General features: G+C 38.1%; 3 protein-coding genes across 5 annotated transcripts in view; 2 read left to right on the top strand and 1 right to left on the bottom strand.

Annotated features, from left to right (window-relative positions):
- Window positions 1-10,528, top strand: part of LOC113668169 (laminin subunit alpha-1) — a 58,093-nt gene that overhangs the window by 48 nt on the left and 47,517 nt on the right. Inside the window, exon 1 of the mRNA XM_089205365.1 lies at window positions 1-160. This exon is cut by the window's left edge and continues 48 nt beyond it. Within this exon, the coding sequence (XP_089061491.1) occupies window positions 1-160 (160 nt within the window). The remainder of the gene's footprint in view (window positions 161-10,528) is intronic.
- Window positions 962-1,776, top strand: LOC149047137 (uncharacterized). The gene has a single exon (XM_089205374.1). It carries the CDS (start codon window positions 1,093-1,095, stop codon window positions 1,687-1,689), a length of 597 nt encoding a protein of 198 aa, XP_089061500.1. The 5' UTR covers window positions 962-1,092; the 3' UTR covers window positions 1,690-1,776.
- LOC149047136 (uncharacterized) lies at window positions 3,907-9,846 on the bottom strand. 3 transcript variants are annotated; one of them, XM_089205369.1, is made up of 4 exons: window positions 9,785-9,846; window positions 6,814-7,169; window positions 6,411-6,650; window positions 3,907-5,742 (listed from the first exon to the last, which is right to left on the bottom strand). In XM_089205369.1, exons 2-4 carry the CDS (start codon window positions 7,139-7,141, stop codon window positions 5,348-5,350), a joined length of 963 nt encoding a protein of 320 aa, XP_089061495.1. In that variant the 5' UTR covers window positions 7,142-7,169; window positions 9,785-9,846; the 3' UTR covers window positions 3,907-5,347. The 3 variants fall into 3 exon arrangements, with proteins under 3 accessions (XP_089061495.1, XP_089061494.1, XP_089061493.1); XM_089205368.1 differs by having other exon boundaries at window positions 9,653-9,837; XM_089205367.1 differs by lacking the exon at window positions 9,785-9,846 and having other exon boundaries at window positions 6,814-7,290.

The following is a 10,528-nucleotide window of genomic DNA, read 5'->3' as shown; positions in this document are numbered from 1 at the left end:
TTTGAAGTCAAATGACTCTGGAAGAACATGGAATCTCCTAACCTACTTTGCAACGAACTGTACAAAATATTTTAATCTACCAGAAACGCCAGAGAACGAAAGAGAGGGTTTGAAAATTCAGTGTTTCAAAATAGACACCGCTACAAATCTCAACAAGCAGGTAAGCTTTTTTGATAGGACATATTTATTTTGTAGATGCTGCCGTTGGGATTAGCTCACTGTTGTTGGTACCATAATTTCGTTGCTTTATAAAGTGCCACAGCAATGGTGAATTATTTGAGCAATCGTTGTTACATCAACCACCTGCAGATAGAGAGTGTGTTTGAAAGAAGTGGTTACTGCGTTTACTTCGACTTAAAAATTGGGGTTGCAGAGGTACCCGTACCTGTTAATCGAGGCACATTATACCAAATTGATGCTATTTATGTCGGAAAGTTGCTTCACCTTTATTTAATAACCTTTGTGTTCAACAATCTGTGACAAGTTATATAAAATGGTCAATTGAAAGGAACCATAGTTACTAACTTCCTCGTAAACGCAAAATCTTTGGTTACGAATTGTTTACTGAACCTTTACCATTTCTATCTAGACGTTTTATCCGTCTTGGTAAGACGGATAAAATATCGGTAAAGCGTCTTCAGTTTTAACGTCGCGCTAGCTTCGCGTCGAATGAAATGCATACATTTTCTTAATGTATTTCAATTTATTTTGGCGAGCTTTTCAAGTATTCCGCATGCGCAGAAATTCCTCTTAGGCACTTAGGCGCGAGTTTACGTTGTAGTTCATAGCCATGGCGCTTTGGAGGAAAAGTTTGTCATTTTCTTGCAGTAATTGTGAGAGACAAACGAAGTATTCTTGTATAACGTGTGGTAAAAGTGTATGTCTTCGATCGGAATGTTCGATTCCTGAAGTTAATGAAGAAGCTATCGGCTGGCAACCAAATAAACGTGTTGGGTATTGTATCAAGTGTGCTCTTTGTACAGAAAAGATTGTCAGAGCGAAGTGGATGACAAAGACCATGGTCAGAGGGATCTTACAACATGTATTCGCGTAGAAGAAGAAGAAGAGTCAGATTTCATCGAGGAAGGTGAAATGGTGAGTTCTGAATGTGGGAAAAGGAAAAAAAGAATTGGGCGGAGAGCGACTTGGAAAGAAGATCACATCACTGATATGGTAAATATCATTGTTAATGATGACCAGCTGGTCAAGAAACTGATATTTTGCAATACTAAGAAAGCAAGTAACACTGAAGCTTATGAGATGGTGCGGAAACGGCTGAACGTCGAATACAATAAGACTACCGGGAGTGATTTTCCTTTCCAAGTGCAACAAATGAGAAGTAAATTTAAGTCATGCATTAGTACGTGTAAGCAGATCTGCATGACAATGAAAACTGCTTCAGGTATTGAAAGGTTTGTTGAAGAACGGGGATATGGTAAATGGTTTGACCTTCTTTATGTACTTGTTAAAACTAGAGATTCATGTCAACGAGAAAATGCATGTGAACCCTCTGTACATATTGGAAATGTAGACAAGCAAGATACCAGCAAGAATGATCAAGAAGTTGATGGTGATGATGATGACTGTGCAAGCACTTCATCCAGCCTTATGGATAGCAGTGGAGAAGTCCCATCCAAGGGTAAACGTTTCTTGGCAAGGAAACCTTCCTCTAAAAGAGCTAAAACTTAGCAGATGGCAAAAGCTGTTGAACTTCTTCAAAGTACTATTGAGAATGATCCCACCAAAGAATTTTTGCAAATTTTAAGGGAAGATATGAAGCAGTCTAGAGAACAGGAAATGAGGTACTTCCAGTTGATGTGTGGCCTACTAACACCCAACAGCAATCCAAACATGCAACCCCATGGTAATTTCCATCCGTATAGCAGTTCTTATTCTGATGATTTTCATCATCAAAGCCATAATTTTGCACAACAATCTGTGTCCAATCCCAGAGCTAGCAGCAGTCACCCAAGTACCCCATCCTTTGGGTAGACACCATTGATGTCATCTGCTCCAAAAAATGATGAGCAGTCTCTCCTACATCACGTTCAGTCAACTATGACTTGAAAAGGAAAATCTGGTATTTCACAGTTGTACCAATTTTGAAAGGGTCTTGGCATGAACTCTAACATTTTAAAGTTATTTTGGAACTGCTTTGAAAAGAGCCTTCTACACCATGGTCTTGAAGTGCCTATAACTCAAATAATCTTTTTCCACCAGCAGAAATCTCAATATTGCACTGATATGATGGTTCAAGAAGTGTAGCATTTTGTTTAAATATTGGTTTTTTAAAAGAATTTGCAAATTAAGTCTGTTTTTATCTCAAACTTTAATTTTTGGCAGCAGAGGTATTAATAATATTACCTGAGTTCCCATGTAGTTTCTTTGCACTGAGATACCACCATAGGTAGTTTGGTATGTTTTGGTTGTCAAGATATGATCCTCAATAATTCTCTGTTTAATGTTTACTTTGTGGTTATGAGTAGTCAAAACAAAAACTTGTGCAATGGAAAACAAGTAGTTCTGTCTCCTCAAGTCTACCCTTCATATAAATGAGCCTAAATACATCTCATCTGGTGACAGTGTAGATACCCTTTCAAAGTTGTTCCCTAAAAACATGAAAGGAACAGGATATCATAATGTGTATTACTGAATGTACGTTATGGTTTACAAATCATTCAAATGTTGTGTTTTACTTTGAATCTTTTTGTTCATTTTTTATATCCCTTTGTTAATTTGTTTGAGATTATATTACAAAAGTTGGAAAACAAAGGAAAATAATATGGTGAAAGAATCAATACATTTCTTTAACAAAGGAAATAACAACTGAATAACAGTATTGCAATTCTCATCATAACAGTGTTTATCTCATGGTACTGTATATAATGTCTGAAAAATATACAGTGATGCAACGTAATGTCATATATTAATAGTATTCCTTGATCCAATGACAACCACACTCTGAATGGGAAAGCAGAATCTCCCAAAATCGTCGGGTAAACCTCGGTACCTTCAATGACTTGAGAAATTGATGGTATGATGTTCTTTTCAGTAATGTTGTGCCACAAATCAGTGGACTGGAAAATGATGGAATCGTGTGAATTTCCTTAAAAACCAACACTTGCCCAGATGAAACGATCCTGTGCATCTACAATGGCCATTAATACTATTGAATAAAAGTTCTTAAAGTTATGATACTCTTTACAGGCTTTCAGACCGCCAGGAGGGCACTGAATGGGGATGTGGCACCCATCTACAGCACCCCAGCAACGGGAATTGCCAAAACGCTGTCATATCCACCATTTTTCTCCATAATATTCTGTTTGGTGATTGGAAAATGCGCTTGCACCGAAGGTTTTCACAGGTTTCTTATGATCGCTTCACATAGTTCCTCTATGATTTTGTGAACGGTCGTCACACCAAGGCCAAACAGTTCCGCAATGGTGTATAGGTAATCACCCTAACCCTAACCCTGAGCCAGCCTTTCTTTGCCAATCTTTCTCAATATCAGGTCGAAGACTCTTCAAAATTAAGTTAAACGTATTCCTTGATAAACGAAAGGTTTTCTTAAATCTTCCTTCATCATAGGACGCCCAGACCAATTCCCACCAACCTGTGTTTTTATGACTGCGACGACAACTGCGAGGTCTTCGAGCGCTAATTTCATGGGACTACTGATAATTATGGCGAACATTGATTCATCCTGTGGCAAAATGAAAGCGAGTGATCATGATCTTTACGTTAAACAAAATGCAAACTTGCACACGTGCCGATCAAGAGCAAAATTTGAAATGAACAGAGTCAGAATAATATTTCTTTTAAAATGCAGTTCTTCTTTTAGGTGTGGTGAAGTATCGTGTGTTACGGTATAATCTAACCGACAGAAAATACACTACAATCTTCTAAACTCAATTACTTTATTGAACAGCAAGTAATGTTCTTAACAAGGAGTGACTCCAGTACAATACTTATCGTAAACAAACTTAACTAAGCCCACCACAGTCTATATCCCAGCTCACCACTAACACAATCTCACTGCTGTCTCCAAAGGCCCTTGAAATAAGCAATCTTCCGCTGTAACTCTCTCTCGGTATAGCTTTCAAAACAGTCGTCGCTCCGACAACACCACGATGAATAACCACAGCCTTTTTTACGATATTTTAGAAGTATTACATAACAAATGCGTGACTTCATGAAACGTTCTGAAAAGTTCTTTGGTATGCAAGTCAGCATGACTCAGCAGTCTGGAGATTTCTAGAAGCTTATGTTTACAATAATTACTCATAACATGTGGAGTTACCACAAACAATGAAAGAAATTTACCTCGAATAGCATTGCGTAAATTTGGGCTTCTAGCTTTGAAATAACAGCCGTTTCAAGTGAAAAAGCGAAAAATTTCGCATCTAGCGAATTAAAAAACGCAAAATACTCAATTACATAATAATATCCCCTCTAAACAATTCGGTTTTTGATCCAAAACCAACACAGGGAGATAAACTTTTGGTGATAATTCAAAATGTGATGGTCATTCAGTCGGTTGCGGTCGCTCAGATTTAACTTTCCATCTCGAACGCAGTATTTTATAACACGAGTGCGACGCAATAGTTAGTTTTCTTCAAGTAGAATTATTTCCCTTCAAGCGCTTTAGACTTTCGTAGAGGAAAGTGATACATATAATCCAAACAACTGGTAACAGGCCTTTTATTAAAGATGAGCTCTTCAATTCTTTGCATTTGTGCAGTGACCACAATGGAAAAAACTTATGTTCAAGCGGTTGGCTGACTTCTTAGATTAGAGACACGTAATTTATTAGAATACAAGCAGTTTGTATTCTTTTAACACCATTCAACTGCCGGAACATGCTGTATAGTCATGTAGTATTGTTGACGAAGTGCAAAAAGCTATTGAAGGTCATGTTTGCTCCTACGGAATGTTCCTATGGCTAAAGTTCACATGCGAGCTAAAATGTGCTTTTTTGTCAAATGCCTTAAAAAACAAGAAAGTGATTGTAATCCTTCAACATTAAATTTCGTCGAGTTACAGCTCACTCAATTCATAAGAGAAATTTCACTTAAATGCCTTGAATCTTAGAAAAAATTGCTTAATAAACATCATCAAAACTTTTGTCCCCTCCCTTACGTATTCTTATTGGGCTCAAGGTAATAAATTGGATCAACGTCAGTATCTGAGAAAATACGCACCATCCTTTCCCTGGCCCAATATTAACCCTAACTTGTTATTAGTCGACTGTTATTGGGTTAGGGGAGGGGTAGGTGCGTAGTTGTCTAACACTAACTTGCAAAGACAATCTGCGAAATCCGCAAAGATTTTAAATATTGCAAAATAATCATGCTGCACGATAATAACAGTAAGTTATTCTCATCTTGGTAACGTATGAATACTCCATAAAAGGGTGACTCCCTTCCCATTTATCTGAGTTATTTGAGTCCTCGTTGTCATATTGTATATACTCCTCAGTACCCAGGGCCCCCTCTACTTTCTGACACTCAGACGAACCGTAAGCTAGCAAGTAAAAAGGTTTGTCCACGGGGAGAATGATGGGATCGGACTTGTTACCATTCGTCTGACAACAAAACGATATCTTAGTAGCATTGTCATATGTACCATCAGGAAGTGTTCCACCATTACTGTTCTTGTTACGTATGTCTTCGTCATCCCACTGTATAAATCCTTCGCTGAGTCCTACTGGACAAGTGCCTTTCTTGTAAATACAATATTGGCCTGGAAAAACAATTGCTATTTAATTTTTCGTATTTTATTTTATCATAAAACCGGACAAATCACGACCCGATATGTTTCTTTTATGTTCATAATCCTGTTTAGTATCCTATTAAGTTACACGAAGACAGTTTAAAAGCGAAATTATAGCGAAGAGTTTTAGAAAGCACTGCTCGGGTGCAAGAAAAAACAAAAATGGCTCGAGAGGTGAAAAGTTGGAAGAGATAGAAAGATTCCGTTGGTGGCTTATACCGTACAACCAACGAACAAGCGTTAATAAGTTTATACAGCGGGGGTATGAAATATTCTAGGGAGAAGCCAAATAGTAAAAGAAATTGAGAGTTGTTTTTGGGGTGAAATCATGTTGAAAGTTTGGCCCTTGTTTATGCCCGGGAAGTGGATCAAGTTTGAGATAAAGCAAAGGTCGTTACATCCATTGTTAAAACTCACGTGACTCCAGTGAATTCTATCAATAAACTGAGCCTTGAGAGGAAGAATCGAGTAATACCGAGATTAGTCACTAATCCAGCACAACGGGAATATCGGGAAATCTCAAAGAGCTTTAAATAACGGAATAACGAAAAAGGCGTCGTGTTGATGTGAAAGTGTCCTGTTCAACTACGAAAGGAGAGAAAGTTGAAAAAATTAAAAAATGCTTGAAAAATCATTACCCAGAGGCCATGGTTTCGCTCCAGTACCGACTTTGTTTACGTGTTTTATGCAGAAACTTCTGTTCACATGACTGTCCAAAACAACTGCATCTAAATGAAAACTCTCCGAGTAGCCATTGTCGTTGGAAGAGTCTTCCGTGTCTTGTACCCTCCAGCCTTTCTCCCACTCAGAGCCATGAGGGGGCTGAGGACAGCCAGTCTTGGAACGAGGAAGTCCGTATGTTCCAGATGGCCAGGTATCTGCCGCACAAAAGAAAAAAATTTGGCCGTTACACTTCCGAGATCTTAATATTCATAACCCTCTCCAAAGAAAAAATACAAATACGTATACAAAATTACATACACATATACATACAATCAAAAGACCAACTTTTTAAGATCACGATACTTTTAAAGCACCCACCTCTACCAAATTGTACTGTCATGTAAATCCGTCTTGGGTCTGTCACATAATTGTCTGGTCTTGCCTCCTTGCTTTGCTTATTCAGTTCACAGATACTTTCGTCGGTAACAAAGTTAATGCTCTGACACTTTTCTTCTTTATCACATCTCTTGACGCAAACATGCAGGCTATTGACTTTGAATGTGTCATATGTGTGTCCTTGAAGGGCTTTTTTGAAGGCTGATTCTTGCGACTTGCACTTACCGATAGCGTTAGCATGTGTTATCCTGGATACCAAATGGAAGAAAACAACTGTACATAGTGCTCCAACAACAGTTTGGGTTCTCATGTTGTGGCTATCAACTTATTTGCGGCTTCTGTATGAAAATGAAAGAGAGAATATTCTTTAACCAGTTTATCATCCCCTTGATATCGTAGCCAGATTCTATCGTGGAAGGACTGGGTAGGAGACTATCATTCCCTATGACAGAGTTTGCCGAGGAAAGTATCTTGATGTTCTTGATGGCAAAAACACGGACGGCGGAGCAGGGTGTGAGAGGGGCTCTAATCTCCTTAAAAGCAGATTTGTGGGTGCGCAAGCAGCCCTCTCCACCTCCCACTCCCACTTAGATAAATTATGCTCGAATCTGAGACTTGGCTTTTGAGCGTCTACCCTAAAAGTAAGGCTTTATGCCGAAAATAATGCTCAATGTGTTTCATTATGCTCGATTTGATAATTCGAAATAATAGTCAATAAGAGCCCTGCACCCCCCCCCCCCCCACCACCCCACCTGTTTTCTATCACCAAGAAGTAAAACTTCCCAAGAATAGAAGGCTTACCGAAGTTCAGAACACAATGTTTTACTGAATCAAATTCTTATAGTGCAAGTAAAAAAATGCACGTTGGCTCACTATCGGCAATACTCAGGCTACAGAGTTTATCTCCTGTTGAATTGTAACATTGAGGGGATTTTTGAGAAGTTTAGTCATTATGTCTGTATTATGTTCAATGCTCTGAGTATAGCATTATACCCAAAATTACACCGGCGTCGTTTATCTGAGACTACTCCCACTGTGTTTTTATATGGAAATTACCGCAGGTGCTGTGTATAATTGGTTTCGTAAAATATTTAGTGCTTTTTGGCCCACAGAGGATGATTCATAAAGATCGTAAGCGACAAAAAATATTTATTGGAGGAGCTTTTATCAACTTTCTGCCTATTCATTGCCAAGAATCGATTTAGCACAAGCTGTTCATAATGCAGAGAGGTTTCCCTGTGAAAACAAACCACACATGAACGAAAAATTCAGACTTGATAAACAATACAAACTTGAAACTTGACACAAAAAATGGAATGTATCAAAACACAGGGTAAACACTATGGTAATTCTTCGCGTTTTAAAATGTTTCGAAACCCTTTAAAAAAATAAAGTCGAGCTTCAGCAGATCTTAGCAGTGACTCCGCTAAATAACAGTATCTAAAAATAGAAAACGTCCTTCGATTTTTTTTCACGATTCGGTGAAAGGAAAAACCCAACAAAGGAAAAAAATTCAGACTTGGAAAATAGTTCGAACTTGAGCTGAAACATGGAATATCATATTGCAACCTTTACTCAAAGAACTTTGTGATCATCTGAAAAGTAAGAGGTAAAATCGGTAGACGAAAAACGATCTTTTAATTAATTATGACCGAAACAAATTGAAAAAAGTACACGATGACCAAACTCACAACGTATGGGATAATTGTGCTGGTGAGTTTTGACATTTTAAATGCTGACTTTGCCATCGTGGCAACTCATACGAGAAATTCTTAAGGATGCTGACGATGAAAACCGCTCGAGGCGTATTTAGCTGAGTGCAACTGCTAGCTACCGTGAGCGCTCTTAAAACTTCTCAGGAGCTTCATGCTGAGGTTTTTATGTTGTAAGAAAGGAAGTTCCCATTTAATGCATTCATTATGCGAAACAGAATGTGGAGCCGGCTGGCCAAAAACATTTTATAACCCGAATTTCCTAATGAGGAACATCAAGAAACTTCGAACGTTAACCTCACGTAGCGCTAAGGACAATATACAAAAACAGGACTAAAAAGATACCGACACTTAGATAAGGGAGTACAATTGGCTTCGTGAAATACTTAGTGCTTTTGGCCTACCGAGGACGACTCATAAAGATCGCAAGCGACAAAAAATATTTATTGGAGGAGCTTTTATCAACTTTTTGCCTATTCATTGTCAAGAATCGATCTAGCACAAGCTGTTCATGCTGCAGAGAGGTTTCTCTGTGACAACAAACCACACATGAACGAAAAAACAAAAGGTCACACAGAGAAAACAAAATTCAGACAAAATAAACAATACGAACTTGAAACTTGGAAAACTTAACACAAAAAATGGAATGTATCAAAACACATGGTAAACACCATGGTAATTTTCGCGTTTTAAAATGTTTCGCAACCTTTAAAAAGTAGAGTCGAGCTTCAGCAGATCTTAGCAGTGGCTCCGCTAAATAACAGTATCTAAAAATCGAAAACGTCCTTCGATTTTTTTTCACGATTCAGTAAAAGAAAGTACCCAACAAAGGAAAAAAATTCAGACTTGGAAAACAGTTCGAACTTGAGCTAAAACATGGAATATCATATCGTAACCTTTACTCAACGAACTTTGTGATCATCTGAAAAGTAAGAGGTAAAATCGGTAGACGAAAAACGATCTTTTAATTAATTATGACCGAAACAAATTGGAAAAAGTACACGATGACCAAACTCACAACGTATGGGATAATTGTGCTCGTGAGTTTTGACATTTTAAATGTTAAAAGTCACCTTTTGAGGAAAATAAAAAGTACTTCATAAACTTACTTTTGTTAAGATTTTTGTGTTGATATATTCAGGCTGACTTTGCCATCGTGGCAACTCTACAAGAAATTTTTCAAGGATGCTGACGATGAAAATTGCTTGAAGTGTAGTTAGCTGAGTGCAACTGCTACCTACCTTCAGCGCTCTCAAAACTTTTCAGGAGCTTCACCCCGAGGTTTTTATGTTGTATGAAAGGAAGTTCCTATTCAATGCATTTATTTTGCAAAATAGAATATGGAGCCAGCTGGCCAAAAAAAAATTATAATCCGAATTTCCTAATGAGGAACAAGAAACTTCGAACGTTTACCTCACGTAGCGCTAAGGACAATAGACAAAAAGAGGACTAAAAAGATACCTATACTCAGATAAGAGAGGAAAAGACTTCACCCAGAGGACTGTAAAAGGCGTGGGCGCATCTGTGAGATGCTTTTATCAATATCGGGAAGTGGTTTGCCTGTACTCACGAACCACGCCGAAAAAAACACATTTTAGTGAAAGAAGAAGCCCTCGTTTTCTCCTAACGTTTCAAAATGGCACCCTGCCGTTGAAAATGAAGTTGAGGTTTGTTATTGACTCTTAACGACACCCCATACACAGCTTGAACATGTCCTTTCTTTTCTGAATAATTTACAGGGAGCAAATGCCAAACTGGGACGAAAAATTTTGGACTTGATATACAGTACAAACATGAAAACTAGAAATAATCAGAACCAGTACAATTCAATTACACGAATTAACGAGCGAATTTGTGACAACAAACTTCAAACGCTTACCATGCTCACCTCACTGGCGGCAACACCAAAAATATTGGACAAAATAGGACCAGAAAGATATTTATGCTTATCTAAGGCAGAAAAAGATTTAAGGTGCCCAAGAACA

Source organism: Pocillopora damicornis, chromosome 4 (assembly GCF_964200805.1).
Source record: "Pocillopora damicornis chromosome 4, jaPocDami1.2, whole genome shotgun sequence".
Classification (NCBI taxonomy): Eukaryota; Metazoa; Cnidaria; class Anthozoa; order Scleractinia; family Pocilloporidae; genus Pocillopora; species Pocillopora damicornis.
Note: the sequence above shows the minus strand (reverse complement) of the source record. Positions and strands in the feature narration are given on the sequence as shown.